This window comes from Cataglyphis hispanica, chromosome 10, assembly GCF_021464435.1.
Source record: "Cataglyphis hispanica isolate Lineage 1 chromosome 10, ULB_Chis1_1.0, whole genome shotgun sequence".
NCBI lineage: Eukaryota > Metazoa > Arthropoda > Insecta > Hymenoptera > Formicidae > Cataglyphis > Cataglyphis hispanica.
Window position 1 is genome coordinate 7,195,099 of NC_065963.1, and position 16,536 is coordinate 7,211,634.

Below are 16,536 nucleotides of genomic sequence, written 5' to 3' on the forward strand. Positions count from 1 at the left end.
AGTATATTATATACATATATAACTGGTGTATACAGTAAACAATATACAGTATAGTATATACTTATGAACCATTATGAACTGTCATAGCGATGATGCAGTCGGATGAAATTGACGAACAAGTTATAACTTCAAGTTCCTGGAACGGAAATTGATAAAAGAGCGAAGTAAGATTTTTGCATTTGCAGATCTTATTTAGGATTGCTTTTTATCAGACCAATGTATTGTAATAAGATGATCAAGTATTCAAAAGCTATCGAAAAATTTTAAAGACGTAATCGTAGCAAAAGCAAAATTATTTACATCCAGAGAGGAAAGAGTTTTTTGCTGGCCTTATGTCAAAATGGGAAAAGCAATCAATGGTAATTTCCATTGTATCATTTAAGACACATTCTTCTACTAAATAAATTTTCCAAATAATTTGATTATTATTTCAGCAAATTCAATGGAGATGCGAAATGCTTTGGGATTGATTATTGTATTGCTGCTTTTCAATATTGCAGCTTCGATCTCGTCATCATCAGAATTCTCTCCAATCGTCATCAAGGCTGATTATAACAAGCCCTATACGAATATCACAAATTCTACTGTTGAATATGTGTTTTTGTATTCTGCCGCTGATGTAATAATTCTCAATGAATCTAATTCTCGATCGCATAATTGTAAACTTTGATTTATTATTAAAATTAGATACATGCTTTTAGATATCTCTGGAAACTGCAAGGATAGAAATAGAAAGTAATGCAACGCACAGATTTCCATTGATAGTAATAGTGCGTCAAACAACAGGTATTCTATCTTGGCAGATACCTTTACTAGTCGATGGCACAGATTCTGTAATATATAATAAAACTAGTCGAATTCTGTGCTCAACAAAATATTATCGATATGCGCCAAAGGATAAAGAGGAATATGTCATTGTCGGTATTTCTACAGCTAGCCTTGAGAATATCTTCTTTAATCTCAATGTAGTGAAAATGGAAGACTTTTATTTAAGGTATATACAAATAAACTTTGTTGAAAAATATATGAAAGAATTATATATGTGTCTGCAAATTTTTTTTCTAATGTTTACAGCTCGGGAAATAAGACAATAATAGAGATCTCTCCATCCGAGCCTATATATTATGGTTACATTTTCTCGAAACAAGCGGATAATTCCTCCGTTATTGTTCGCGTCGAATCGGATAATGATATCTGTATGACTGTGTCTATACAAAATACATCAGTAAGTCGTAAATGATATTTTTGTTGAAAATAATGAAATGGTATTAATTTCCGTTTCTTTTTTTTTTTACAGTGTCCTGTGTTTGATTTAGAACGAAATATCGAGCTTTCTGGACATTGGCAGACTGTAAGCAGAAGAGGAGGCATTACGGTACCAGTGAGTAATATGTAAGATTATACATGTAGTGATCTTTTTCTAGGCATATATTTTATATATCCGCGATGTAACATAGAATTGATATACTTGCTGCAGAGAGAGGCTTATCCTTCAGGATTCTTCGTCGTGCTCGTCGTTAAAGGAGAAGACACGGATTGCAATGGGGCATCCGGTAATAATCCTCTTCGTAGAAAGAACGTTACGTTAATTATTAATCCTACCATCACCGAACGAGATTATATCATTGCAACGGGATTAGCAGGGGCAATTGCATTGTGTTTTTGTATCTTTTACATAACGGCTGTGGTAATATTCAATATCAGAAAGAGCAGAAAGTTTATACAAGAACCGATAAATGAGCAAAATCAGGACATCAACGAGTACGCGCCGAGTCCCTCGATGACTGCAGAGGTAATTAATATCAAAAAGACAGTTTGAAAAAAAAAAAACAATAAATATATATGTATATTATTTGTATATATTCCTAATAATTTAAATGTGTGTACACATATGCGATCAAAACATTTTGTCACAGGTCAGGTCGAAGCAATGGGATTCTGTGGAGGAAGATTCGTCCCTAGACGAAGACGACATAGATCTAATGGAGGATGCTCTCACCGATAAAGATGTAATACGAACAAAGATCGTTCTCTCAGTCTGCGATCTCGCCCGCAAGGAACCACGGATATTGCGACATAAATCTCGTTTATATCTATATTATTTGGCAACCGTCGCAGTATTTTACACGCTGCCGGTTGTTCAGTTGGCGATAACGTACCAGCGTGTGCTTCATACCACCGGGAATCAAGATATGTGTTACTACAACTTTTTGTGCGCTCATCCTCTAGGCCTGCTGTCTGATTTCAATCATGTATTCTCAAATTTTGGATATTTTCTACTGGGCTTACTATTTATATTTCTAACTTATTCTCGAGAGCGCAACGAGTCGGAAACAGAAATGAGTAAATGTTACGGCATACCACAGCATTATGGTTTGTTTTACGCGATGGGCACAGCATTGATAATGGAAGGCATACTGTCGGCAAGTTATCACGTGTGTCCTAGTCGTAGTAATTTTCAATTTGGTAAGTAACAATAGAAAAGTATATATTTTTTTCCTCTTATTTGTCATATCATTAACCAATATTGTTATTTGTTTTACAGACACCAGCTTTATGTACATAATCGCGGTGCTCTGTATGCTCAAGATCTATCAGAATCGTCATCCTGATATAAATGCCAGGGCACCGGTGACATTTGGAATTTTAGCTCTTATTATATTTGTAGGATTAATCGGAGTTTTGAATGGTTCCACTTATTTTTGGGTAATATTCAGCATCCTGCATTTACTCATATGTTTTATTCTGACTGTACAGATATATTACATGGGACGATGCAAATTCAACAGAGGTGTTTTTAATAGAGTAATACAGGTATGTTTCTTTCTTTCTAATATTTTGTAACCGTATGCTGCAAGACACTCGATTCTATCTAATATTCTGTAACTGTATGCTGCAAGACACTCGATTCTATCATTTCGCAGACATTCAAACACGACGCGCGTTGCGGTATATGGCATCTACTCCGACCGCTCTATCCCGCCAGATTCATAATGCTCGTGTTAGCAAATTTATGCAACGTGGGACTCGCGGTATTCGGAAATATGTATCACGAAGGCAATTTCGCTACGTTTTTGCTAGCTATACTAATGTCTAATTTAATTTTATACACCTTCTTTTACATAATGATGAAGGTATGTACATCTTCCTTTCTTTATATATAGAATATATTTTTCTTGGTCTCTTTTACGATCCCGTATGGGAAGTCAATCTTTTAAATTCATACATAAATCTTTTCAGCTTTGCCATAGAGAACGGATTCTTCTCATGCCCGGGGTATATATCTTCTTGTCCATGCTATTTTGGGGAGCAGCTCTGTACTTCTTTGTGAATAAGACTATATCCTGGGCTCTTACACCAGCCCAATCCCGTCTGTATAATAAACCGTGCGAATTATTGAATTTTTTTGATTCTCATGATATCTGGCATTTTCTTTCGGCATTAGCAATGTTCTTTTCGTTTATGGTATTACTTACTTTAGACGACGATCTAATAGATGTACATCGTAGCCAAATACCAGTTTTTTGAGAATTTTTCTTTTATATAGATTTAAATTATATATAATTTTATAACTTCTTTTTACAAAGCTGATTAAATATATACAATATTTACTTGGATAATGTTACCATAATTATAAAGCATATAAAAAAACTCTCTCTTTTGTGATAGAAACACGCCATGGTTGTTATTGTCTGTACGAAAGAATAGCGCACGGTGTCGGAAGTAGAATGAGTAAACATATATAAATACGAAATTCTATATAAGTTTTCCGTTATAATTAAAATATATAACAAATTTCTAAATCGAAATCTTTCGGCGCCTTTTCATAGGAGATATGATAGAGTTTTAAAAAATCTATAAATACACATCTTTCGCGTATGTGAAAAAGAAAACGCGAATTGTGCTCTTGTTGCTTACATCGTAAAACAATGTTACGCGAACATATTGTTTCTAAAATATTACAACCGCGTTTCCTGATGAAAAATGCGTGTATATGTGTGTGTAAATGTGTGCATGTGCGCGCGCGTCAGTGTAATTATACATAGAATACCGTATTTTAATAACGCATGTTCTTCCAGATATATATGTAAAACATTAAATTAAAGAAAGTAATGTCTTATCATCAAAACGTTGTAATCATGGAATTGAAAATTAAAAAATAATGTTATGATACCGTGCTATAATCGTTATAAAAAAAAATAAATAATATAAGATATTAATTGTGTAGTTTATAATAACTTATTATACAAATCTGTATATATTTTCAGACTGCGACGAAAGTAACATAACTGAAAAAACATGCAATATTTTGGGAATCTCGAATCTTTCGTCACATTACAATGTAAGTATAATCCATAAATTCGCCACGGTAATAGAATGGCAGTGATAGTTTTTTTTTTTTTTTTTATCGAAATTTGGAAAGTTCTCTCTCTTTTGAAAAATATCTTTTACTTGATTATTTATCCTCGATAACAAGGAATATTTGTGAAAACTGATACGAATCAATGCATGTCTCTGACGATGAATTGTACTATTTACGAGCATTTAATAAACTGGAATGAATGAAGCGTGCGACAAGTACGCTTACACGTGAAACACTCAGGACAAAATGTCCGTGTCCTGCTCTTGCCCCGTTGTTTCCAATTGCGACAAAGTTTTCTGCAACTCTGCTCGTTCGGCCGGTTGCAATCTGTGCGCAATTTCCAGAACCGCGTTCAGTCTGATTTCCGGATAGGTATCCAGAGCCTCCTTGATACGCGTCACCACCACGTCTCTTTTTACGCACATTATATTTCGCGACACGACACTATCGTCCGTTTTACGTTGTGCCTCTAACCAACAGGTCGCAGCCTCATCTTGATCCCACAAGTACGATTCCGTCGTTCCCTTGTCCTCGATAAACCAGCGCCGCAACATTGCTCCCACTTGCCTGACATCGAGATTCGGCTGTGTCGATAAGATTTCATTCTTAATTTCTTCCTCTAGAAGCCTGCGTCGTAATCGCCAGTAAAGTAACCGTCGTGCCTTCTTCCATGGTATTATCTCTTGAATCGTATTCTTCTCTAACATTCTCTCCGGCGTGTCATGCAAGTCGGCGAAATAAATGGCGACTTGACGGTAAATTGGTTCTAGAATCTTCTCGCGTTTACGAATCTGTGCTTCGAGCTCAATTCGTTCCTCCGTTGTATTTACAGTTGACAATTTCTCCTAAAAATATATATACACATTACATAAACAAGTTTGACTTGACGCGAGGTTGCTGTATTTACCTTTAACTTTTGTATAACGGAATCGACTCTATGCATTGTTTTCACAATGTCCTTGTTTCGAAATTTAATTTCTACAATCGCATCGGCTTCCAAGACGCCACCTCTGCTAGTATTGTCGGCAAACATCTCCATGCAACGAGGATTTATCGTAGGATCCACGACCGCCCAAGCACCACCTCTGAGTTCTCCATTCGGTGGGATATAAACGAATATCGGCTTGCAATATTGCCGCAGCCCATCAACGATGTACGCGCCGAACTTGACAATTTGTTCGTACATGTCTATAAGAGAGAGAGAGAGAGAGAGAGAGAGAGAGAGAGAGAGAGAGAGAGAGAGAGAGAGAGAGTGAGCGAGAAAATGATGAAGCAATTGTAACTATTCATCGAATGAAAATTGTAAGTATTCATCGAATGATAATTGAAAGCTCACCTTTCATGCCTCCGGAGAAGCCTCTCCAATTAGCAAAGATAAATAACGGTAGCTCCTCCTTTCCAAAATCTTGGATAGCCTGTGCAGTTTTGTACGCGCTGTCTGGGAACCAAACTTGTCCCGCTTGAGATATGGTTTTAGCTTCGGAATCCAGATTGGCTGGATCGGCCGGCAAATGCAGTTCGACGGTCCTCGTTTCAACGGCGATAACGCCGCACGGTATACCACCAAGTCTGGCTCGTCCGGTCACCACAGTTTGCGCCCACGGCCTCATTATTTCCTACTCGTAGAAGACAAAATCGAGTTAACAATACGAGAATTTTCTAAAAAATGCAAAAAAGGAAGAAGTACTCACGTGCCAGGAACCTCGGTCGAAGAAGCCGCTCTCCCAAGCATTTGAATCGTTGCAATATTTGCCTTCTAGCATCCATCTCGGATCGTAGGCTGTTTTCGTAGGCACATAAGCAATTTCACGATCGATCGGATCCGTAACGGATAATAGTATCGGTAATGGGGCACCCTTGTTTTTGGGGAAGTAAGTGAGCCACTTTAAGGCGGTCGCCACTCCGTCCATGTCCCGGGCATCGATCGCATGAGACACTCCGTTGTTGTACATAATTTGCGTGCCACCCAGCTGATTGTTGCTGGCGTAAATCTCGCGACCCAGTACGGTGTTTAACGCTCGATAACCGGTCAAAATAATGTGCGAGTTCTCGATCTGTATCACCCTCTGGCCGAGACGCACTAGATAAGTGCCGATACCAATTGCACGGCACGATACTATAGAAATTGTAATTATCTCCTCGTAGGCCCGTGACGTTTCGCCTGCGATCAAACCGGCGTACTTGAGATTTTCCACTCCTAAGCCGTCGTCCTTGCCGATAATATCTGTGATCCTGTAACGGGACTCGCCCGCGGGATCTTCGATTAGTGAAGCCTTCACCGAATTAAAAGATGCTAGACGCGCATAATCATCCGGCGTGAGATATATATATTTGAAGCCTTTCTCCGGTTCGTTCTCCTCTTCCCACGCGATTTTGAAAAGAGCCTTTACTTCCTCTGCCAGACCAATACGGGCGCCGGAATTGGCAGCAAAATATATCCGCGGACATCCAAGCTGTCTCGCCTTCTCGGAAGCTCTGCAAAACAGTAAATCCTCGCGTATTCCGAACGAGCCTATTAGATAAGTAAGATCATTGGCGATGAGTATAATGTCCCGACCGAACGGGCATTCCGGAGTATACAAGGTCAATCGCCACGCGACCATGCCGACATCGTTCTCGCCTGGCAGTCGCTTCTGTTCAACTAATTGTTCCCCATCTAGCACCAACTCCACGACGTCCATGACTGGATTAGGAATGATGATCGGATTCTGACCATCATTCAATGGCCTCTCTTCTATGTATTTTTGCCATAATTTCTCGACTTGTTGTCGAAACATGTCCGGCAAATCGTAGACGTAAGTAGTACCGGCGCTCTGCGCCTGGAATCTCTTTGCCTGAAGATAATCCTTGGTCAGGTACGGCGTGGAGATCGGTAATCCGTGCATAGGACCCGGTCTCCAATTCGTTGCATTCGCCGTTGTGGGTGGATAAGACTCGAAATGGATGATACCCGTCTTGGGATCAGTGGCCTCCCTATAAAGATGTAAATCGATGCTGTATCCGCTGTCATTGGCGATACAAAGGCGCACGTTAGAGGTCGGTTTTCCTGGCGCGGGCCGTATGGTCATCTTGATCTCCGCTTGTCGTACGTGCAACTTCCATAATCTCGGCCCGTATCGCAACACCATACTAGTCACACTCTCCTCTATTCTATTTGGATCCATAATGACTGTGGGTACGAAATTCAAGAAGATATGATTACACTCAGTGCGTTTAGCAAGAGGATGCGAAAACGCGACCTCTAATTCGTCCATAGCCTCGAGCAAAACGCGTTCGCCTTCGTTGTGAAGATAATCGAAACTTGCCTCCTTCGTGATAAGATCAGAGTGACGTATAATTGAACGAATGAAAAAACGATAATCGGTAACTTGCTGGCCCTTGGCGACTTTGGCTTGGCCGAGATACAGATGCATCTTTTGATTCGACGTCGGAAGTGCCTCAAGATCGTATGTTCGCATACGATTTAATTCCAATTGGAAGGCACAACCGGGCTCGAGATGCCGATAGATTCTGTCTTCAACGAAACCCTCTCGCTGACGGTAGGTAAAGAACTTGGGGAATTGTCTTTTCTTGAGCACGGCGAACGTTACTCTACGAATCCCGTGGGATATCAATTCATCTTTGTTGTTAGCGCACCAATCTCCAAATAATCGAGACATAGTGGCATCATCTTCAGTGCCACTATCCTTGACTGCAATACTCAATATGTGAACCGGTTCGGTGATTTTGTCGTTGGTCGGCGCCGCCACGGTCGTTATTCCATCCGTCGCCATGCTCAAGGACACGTTGATGGATGTGCTGTGCCGCGACTCGCTGCCGGCAGCGTCCACCGCATCCAACAATTTCGTAGATACTACCGGTGAAGGACTCGACAGATCTTCCAACAGATCTAAGACTTCGTCTGCATATTGGGTGAATTGCTCGAGATCCTGGAAAGCCACCATCGCGCCGGCTCTATAATCTATCAAAGATTGATTCTGACGATTCGGATGATTGCTGGGTAAAACGAATTGGAAATATACCAGCGGAATCTCGCCGGATAGCTCTAGATGTTGCAAACATGTGAATTCATAACTAATGTAAGCTCGTCGAACATAGACTTCCAAAGCGGCATTACACACTGCGCGATTAGTATGATAAAAGAAGTCATGAAGAATATCAAAGATGGACGTTTCTGAAAGAATGAGCTTCTGCAAATTCTCTGGATGAAAGTCATGCCCGTACATATCCACTGCCGAAAGAAATATCGACTCCATTTGATTGTGTCTAAGCTCGTAGGCGGGTTGATGGGCTGCAATCAACACTTGTCTGGCTCTCAATGCAACACGACTGTGTTCCGTGCGATTCAAGCTAGTCAGTTCGGTCAATGTGTTCGAAAGCTCATCGGTAAGACCGGGCTCGTTGGCCCATAAATGATCGATCAGCATAGTGACTAAGACGTTCTTCTTCGTCACTTGATTGTGACTGAAAATCATATCAGTGACGGTTGCCACGTCGTCCTTGTACTTCTCTATCAGCGCGGAAACGCATTTGTCATAATGACCCTGCTGGAACTGGCTCTCGACCGTATAATATTGTCGCAGTAGTTCGTGCACGGCGGTTTTCATTCGACCTCGTATACCATTTCGATATCTCTGTACGAGTTGCACGATGGCTTGAGTCGTCAAGAAAAATACATCGCGTTCGGCTCTCTTGGACAGAGTCGCCGCATGTCCATCGATCACGGCAGCAATCTGTTGACTAGGAAATTGGGCTAAGATCGACGTGATGTTTCGCTCGTATAATGACATCAATTTGCGAATCTTCTTCTCTACCGAAATGGGGATTCTACCGGATATTGTTGCAATTACCTCCTGCAATTCCAACAACGGTAAATTGGGATCGCGCAACGAACTCATGAATTTCTCGATTAGTTCTCGCAAACGTGGCAAGTGGAACGGATCCGGCAGACAATATCCAGCCAATGTATTTTCCAAGGCGGTTCGATATTTAGCATGAAGATGATTTAATTTCTCCGGTACAGCGAGCGTGGCCGCTGCTGGGAACGGTCCCGTGTACTCTTGCGCTTTCGTCACCAGCGACGGATCGTCCAATTCGAGATGCGCTATCAGAGTACCGGCTTCCAGTACAGCACCAGGTCGCTTCACGTAAAAAATGCTACCCGCTTCGCTAACAGTAACAGTCATGACCATTTTCATCACTTCAATTTCGGCATACGCCTGACCGGGATTCACATGACCGCCGTCTTCGACCAAAAAATTGATTAGCTTGCCGGCCGATGGTGATCTCAGTAAAGATGGATCGTTGTCCTTTTCAAAAATACATGTCTGATTTCCCAACATGATTCTATAACGATCCACCTCCTCCCGCATATAAGTCGTGAGACTCGCACCGTCCAGTGAAAGCAGCAAACCTCCGTCTGACATGCGATGAATTTCAACCTCTTTGTAAGAACCGTTCATCACGAGAAAATAGCTATTGGGACCGGATTTGGCAGCTTGTACTTTGTACTTATATCCATCGTTGATAAGCTCTACCTGCGACATTTAGTAATAAAATATTTGAAGAAAGGTACAACCTCTACAATGTAAACATCGAGCAGGAACTTACATCAACAACGTTGTCTAAATCATTGCTAGCCTGTATTTGACCTTTTTCCAAGGCGGTCTGAAATCCAGTAAAAGCGGCTGTGATTGTTCTATCGGCGATATGAAGTGCTCCGCAGGTGACAGCCAGTAAGACGTCTGGTTTATCGCTATGGATACGTTCCGAGATCAGTGCGTCGAGCCAAGCGGTGTCTATATTATTCTGTTGAAAGGATTCTGTTTCCAGAAGAGTAATGAGATATTCAACTGTGGTCCTAAAATCGCCCCTAATACTTAATTCTTTCAGGGCTATGACTAAATTTTCTCTAGCCTGAATGCGGTCTTCGCCCCATGAGAAACAATGACCAAATTGCGAGTCAGCAAATTCATGAAGTCCCCCCGAAGCACCGACCGAGAAATAGCCCCATACGTTCTTGGAAGATCGAAAATTCAACTCTTGCACCGTCCCGGAACTCGGTTTAAAGCCTACAAAAATCCAAGCCAAATTGTAATTTATATACAGGATCATATGCTAAACATAAAAAAGAATCTTACCTTCGTCGGGATTTTCGCTGGTGATTCTAGCTGCGATTACGTGACCCCAAGGTTGAGGCTTGTGATGCGGCTGATCAAAATCAATCGGGCTATCACCCCAGGGGCTTTCACCATATAAAAGACGTATATCCTTGATGTGATGTAAGGGTAAGCCCATCGCTATTTGTAATTGGGCCGCTGGCAAGTTTACATCCGACACCATTTCAGTACAAGGATGTTCCACCTGAAGGCGCGGATTCAACTCCAAGAAGTAATATCTGCCAGACGTGTCATATAGATATTCCACGGTACCCGCGCTGACATATCCTACCATTTTTGCTAGTCTCACAGCGGCCTGTAGTTCGGACAAATCAATAGCGCAATCGATCAAAGTCATAATTAATGTCAAAATCATAAATAACGAATAATTATATACCTTTTCCATCTCTTCAAAAACCTCCGGCTTAGCAATCACAGCCGGCGCCTCCTCAATAATTTTTTGATGTCTCCTTTGAATAGAGCAATCGCGTCCAAACAGCGATATCGCGTTACCATAATTATCAGCTAATAATTGTACTTCTAAATGCCGAGCACATTTGGCCAGCTTCATGATAAATATTGGCGAACCAGGTATTTCTGTCTGCACTTGTCTAAAAATTAGAAATCCTTGCAATAAAAACGAATACAAAAAATCCTTCTTTGCGACAACTTTGACATTTACTTGAATAATGCGGGTAATTCCTCGGCGTTTTCAACTTTTCTGATGCCTTTACCGCCGCCACCCTCGCTTGCCTTCACCATGACCGGGAAGCCAATCTTGTTTGCCACCGCCAGACATTCTTCTACAGTGGCGACGCATCCCTTCTTGAAAAGTTCCGACGATATCTTAATCTTTTTTCCACTGTAATGCGCTGTCAAATCCGATCCTGACCAAGGAAGAGTCGGCACATCCGCAGTTTGAGCAACTATGCTGGATGCGATTTTGTCACCTAAAGCCCACATGGCTCTCTCGGACGGTCCTGCCAAGGAAATGTGAGAGAATATATAAATAAACGGTTACAATTGATCTTATATTTATAATTATTACACAACATTTAATATAGCCAAAGAAAAAGCGGAAGACGCGTTTCTCTTTTTCATTAAAATTTGATTTGTTATCTTTTTTTATACCAATAAAGCAGATGTTATTTTTGTGGAGCAATTCCGGAAGTTTTGGATTTTCAGAAGCGTGGCCCCATCCGGCCCAAACTGCATGGACCTGAGTACGTATCGCGATATCGACGATTAGTTCCACGTTAGCGTAATTGTTGTTGTTGCTGCCACCCGGTACTGGTACGTACTGGTCTGCCATTTTGATGTACTCCGCATTCGCTTTTAGATCTTCCGGAGTGACCATCACCACGAAACGCACAGCTCTCTCGTTCTTAAACATCTCATACGACCAACGTCGAATCGATCGCATGCATTTAACTGCCGCGATACCATTATTGGCGATCAGCACCTGGAAACAATCCAACGTAAAGATCCAAGATAGCAGCTGATACTTAATAATTCCCTTCGCACTTTAGGTTGCTCTGAATGATATTAGGATCTACGCTTTACCTTGTTGATAACCTTGGTGCCTCCGAAACGATGAACAAATTCTTCGGGAGTCGCGATAGTGAAGTCCTTCTCTTGGAGCCGATTTGGCGTTTGAATCATCACCGTGCCCTGCGACATGCTAGGCCTGTCGAAAAACATATATTTTTGTATAAGTATTTATATTACCATAATTTTTTCAAATTATATATAATAAAAAAAACATTATAAATATGTAAATATTCTAATTAAAATATAGATATATAAATGTAAACTAGAGTATTATACACATAAATAGATATATTTCTATCGCGAAATTAACATAAATAAGTATCAGTCGTTATATACATGTAATTTTGCATTTATTACGAGCAAAATCATTTTATATTGTCAAAAAATATAGGTGGCATAAAGTATGTCGACCAATCGCTTGTCTTTTTTTTATACAGTTGAATCAATTCATTTGATTGTCTGGCAATTATTTTTCTCGCAGCATCGAAATTTCCTTTTGTCTCGAAATTCTCTTATTGGTCTATGGCGCTTGTTCGTGTACATCCGCAAAGTAAAATGCGATTACGTTAATCCTAAAGTTGACAGATGGTTCGCTCTCTCGTCTTCCGTGTTCTCCACATCGGGCTCGCCGTTCTTCGTGTTTATGCTCGTTTTGGACACGCGCATCAACAGATTGTCCGAGCTCTTCCAGTTTTTATCCTTCTCCGTATTTTCCGCCAAGACGAATCTCTTTATCCGTTTCATCGCGACTCAAAACAGATCCAAATATTCAAAATCCAACGTCGGATATAACCAAGCAGGCGCGAAATTCAGAATAATAAACGGATGGTTTCATGCACAACTATCAAACCGCATGAAATAAACTTGACTTTGTTTTTTGCTTATGTAAATAATACAGAATTCGACAAAGACGCGGAATTATTAAAATTTTTTTCTAAATGTGAATATCGGATATCAATCAGTACAAACCCTTAGGATATATAAATAATCTCTTAAACTATCTCGAATTTTACATATGTGTTCGACTATATCATACGTAATATATTATTTACGTACTATAATCATATCTTTATGTCGACGTAAAACATTACCGCTCTAATCGTCACTGACATTGCAAGATCTTTCGTTACATAATTAATAATATTGTAAAAAAAAGATAGTAAAAAATAAAAGATTCTTGGAAAATTGACAAGAAAAAACATTCGCGCACAATGAAATAAGCGAAATGAGTTATCTAGTCCCGATAATAGACGCAAGACAACAATAATTTTCAAGTGTTATAAGAACAATTATTCGATTTTTTTTTTTAATACGAGACGCCAGTCTAACGCGGCGATATCTGTTATCGTTTCGTTAATTGTCGTGAAAATGTGAAAAAGTATTTTTACATCGTGCCGCGTGTAGACTTTGCGCGCTGTTTGAATTGCAAAATTTTGTCTTCTATGAAGAAAATGAAAAATAAAATAAAAAAAAGAAACAATAGAATGAACGAATACGTAATGTAGCGTTGACCGTATCGATAGAAAGGCAAACGTTTACTGACGAGTACGTTTCCAATTCACTATTCTTCCCCAAGAATTCCCCTACTTTTTTATGCGCAATATAATAATTTCTGTTCTTTTTATTATTTTTTGTTACACTCGAGGCAAGAGGAATGTATGTCAACCGGTTTGTAACCGGTTTCCCTTTTTCGTTTCCATAATCAGTTGCGTGATGTAATGTCAAAAATGCACACGTACATGTTTCCTTCCGATATATTTACGACATTCATTATATCTCTCATTACTAAATTACTATATCGTACATATAATTTAATCTGAAATATTTCCGTTATTTTTAAATATGAAAATATGAGAAAAAACTTCGAGATTCGAAAAGACAAATATTAATAAATTTGTTTAGTCATGATTATCGAGATTTCTCGAGGGATTACTGACTTTTTATTTTAAATGAAAAAAAAAAAAACAATTTTTTTACATTAGAGAATTATCCGATATTTGGATAAAATAAAAAGAAGCGTTATTTTATAAGATATGCCCGATACAGATTGTTATATAATATCTCGAAAAAAGTTTGCACATTTTTTTTCCCCCCAGAGTTTACCCTAATACTTTCAGTAAGGTATAATAAATCTGTATCGCGAAAAATAAGATAATACCCACATGAAAAGAAAAATTTGCATAACGACACGTTGTTTCGATGCAATAAATGTGACATTTCAAAACTTGCTTATCAAGTTTATTCGGGCATATACACGAAGCAAAAAAGCGTCGTCATCAATTATATATTAAAGAAAAATTTGTGAAGGTCTTGAATCTTTCTTTTCATCGCAATCTTTCCTTTGAATCTCTCATATCATTGTTACGCATGTTTATGTTAAAATGATAATGAATAAAGATTACGCATTCGTTATAAACTCCTGTTACGCTCTTCTGATTCGGAAGCAAAAATAGGCAATATAGACATGTGTTACATAATATTTTCTCTGTCCACGATATCTCTCGTACGCTCTTGGATAAATAAGAAGACGACACCATTTTTTGATACGATTTTCGTCTTTCCCAAAAGCTATCTTTGTTTTTTCATTAACAAAGATATACATATATACATCAATGATCATGTCCCATTTACCTTATTAATAGATTTGCGTAATTGTATATAAAAAAAAAAAATGAAAGAAAGAAAGCAGAGAAAATAATCTCTGTCGCTTCGCGAGTTATCAGCTCTTCAGCTCTTTCGGAGTATCCGATAATCACCGTAAAATCGAATTTGTAATGTATATAATCCGTCGAAACAAAAAATTGAATATTATTTTTTTCACGATTTATCTAAACGCAAACGCAATAACGACCTTGAGAGAATGCGCATGCAATGTATATAATTCTTATAAATTTCTGAAAAAAGATCTTTCCTTAATACCGAATAGAACTGATGTATAATCACGTGGAAGTCTGAATATTCAAGAGTTTAGTGTCACAAGGCCACAGAGGTGAAAAAGATTACAGTGCTAAAAAAAAATATCCACGTTCTTTTCTTCTCCTCCCCCTTCATCCTCGCTTCGTCGATTCAATAAATGTAGTAGTGTTTACGCTCGCGCGTTGCATAAGCTTTGCATCAAGTTTAGGGATTTTCGGCGATATCACCCTATTTGAGATTTAATTAGATAGTGGAAACAGAGCGAGCGAGTACTGCGAGAACTTATGAAGTAAAGCCTCCTCTTGAATAGATATTTATCTCAATCTTCCTCAATTCTTATTCAAAGAATCCATTACGGAATATGACACACAACACAGAAACACAATCACCTGAGACGCTTACGGCGCTCTACCAGTCCTGGCATGACATGGGTTTGTGTTTGCGAATTGACGCTATCGCTCCCCACGTTCGGGAAGCTATCCTCGATCTCTTGCACCTCGCTAGGATCAGGATCGGGATCAGGCTCCCCGACGACAAAGCTCACCGGTGCCTCCGACATCTCTTTGTCGCGAATTGACCTCGAGGAAGGACCAACACAATCGATGATCTCCTGACTGGAATCTCCGCTCGAAGAATCGGTTTCCGTTTCTTCCGCGCTCACCGCGTCGTTACCTTCAAAACACACAATCTCCAAATAATATCCTTGATACGTTCAATCGAACGATTCGAAGATGATTTGCAACGTTGTTTTTAAAACGACAAAATATTCTCCTTGAAGAGGAAAAGGAAAGAAGAAGAACGTACACACTCCGTGACTACCCCTCGTTTAAAGCGAGAAAATATGCGGGTATGTAGACACAGTGCGTGCGCGACAGAAGATAAAGTATTGTATGTTAAAATACAATTTATAAATGACAATTTAATTTTGAAGAAATACCGAAAAACAGAGAGTCCAGAATACGACGTAACATACAGCCCAGTTACGTTCCTCGCGCCGTTTCTCCTCCTACATCAAGTGATATCTAATTGTAAGAATGGAGCGCGGATGAAGTTCCTTCCTGCAGGTCGAGCCGTGTCAGAGGATCACCGAACTAAGGAAGGTCCAAGACTGGATCGCGCGCGACGCACCGACTCGCCAAGAGTGCCCAACTTATAATACGTTGTTGCAGTAAAGCCACTGTAAGCAGTGGCGCGATATCGTACGAGTGGACACGAGCTAAGCTCAAGTGGGTTCAAGGGTCGTTACGTCACGTCGCCCTCGGTGTCACGGTGGTCCCGCCGTCATACGATGTACTCTTCACACGCGGCTTCTTCGTGCTGCACCGATGCCAATTGAACTTTATGACTTTTTGACAAGAATCCCAAGCCGATCAATCACTTTTCAGAAAATAATCTCCTTTATATCTATCTTTTTGCGCGCGAATCAACCAACATCGGGCAGGACCGTGCTTGTGTTCGTGTCCATCTATAATGTAAATACATCTGAGCGCGTCTCATATTTATTTCCTATCTTCAAGGACTGCGAACGCAATCGATCTTATACGTAAA

General features: G+C 39.8%; 2 protein-coding genes across 6 annotated transcripts in view; one reads left to right on the forward strand and one right to left on the reverse strand.

The window, feature by feature from the left end:
- LOC126852439 (SID1 transmembrane family member 1-like) lies at positions 1–4,422 on the forward strand. Its single transcript, XM_050597273.1, has 10 exons — positions 1–359; positions 435–619; positions 702–994; positions 1,075–1,225; positions 1,298–1,381; positions 1,478–1,792; positions 1,917–2,466; positions 2,546–2,814; positions 2,925–3,134; positions 3,241–4,422. Exons 1-10 carry the CDS (start codon positions 341–343, stop codon positions 3,526–3,528), a joined length of 2,364 nt encoding a protein of 787 aa, XP_050453230.1. The 5' UTR covers positions 1–340; the 3' UTR covers positions 3,529–4,422.
- The window catches only part of LOC126852436 (acetyl-CoA carboxylase), a 13,624-nt gene continuing 1,304 nt past the window's right edge, over positions 4,217–16,536 (reverse strand). The window contains exons 2-13 of one of the 5 annotated variants that reach the window (XM_050597264.1): positions 15,962–16,453; positions 15,378–15,660; positions 12,085–12,208; positions 11,653–11,983; positions 11,204–11,501; positions 10,919–11,132; positions 10,504–10,837; positions 9,974–10,434; positions 6,055–9,900; positions 5,700–5,979; positions 5,271–5,551; positions 4,217–5,208 (exon numbers count right to left, since the gene is read on the reverse strand). In XM_050597264.1, coding sequence (XP_050453221.1) covers positions 4,600–5,208; positions 5,271–5,551; positions 5,700–5,979; positions 6,055–9,900; positions 9,974–10,434; positions 10,504–10,837; positions 10,919–11,132; positions 11,204–11,501; positions 11,653–11,983; positions 12,085–12,208; positions 15,378–15,547 — 6,948 coding nt within the window. In that variant the 5' untranslated portion in view covers positions 15,548–15,660; positions 15,962–16,453 and the 3' untranslated portion in view covers positions 4,217–4,599. Of the gene's footprint in view, positions 5,209–5,270; positions 5,552–5,699; positions 5,980–6,054; positions 9,901–9,973; positions 10,435–10,503; positions 10,838–10,918; positions 11,133–11,203; positions 11,502–11,652; positions 11,984–12,084; positions 12,209–12,637; positions 12,879–15,377; positions 15,661–15,925; positions 16,454–16,536 lie in introns of those variants that run through there. The other 4 variants (XM_050597261.1, XM_050597263.1, XM_050597262.1 and 1 more) reach the window with 4 other exon arrangements.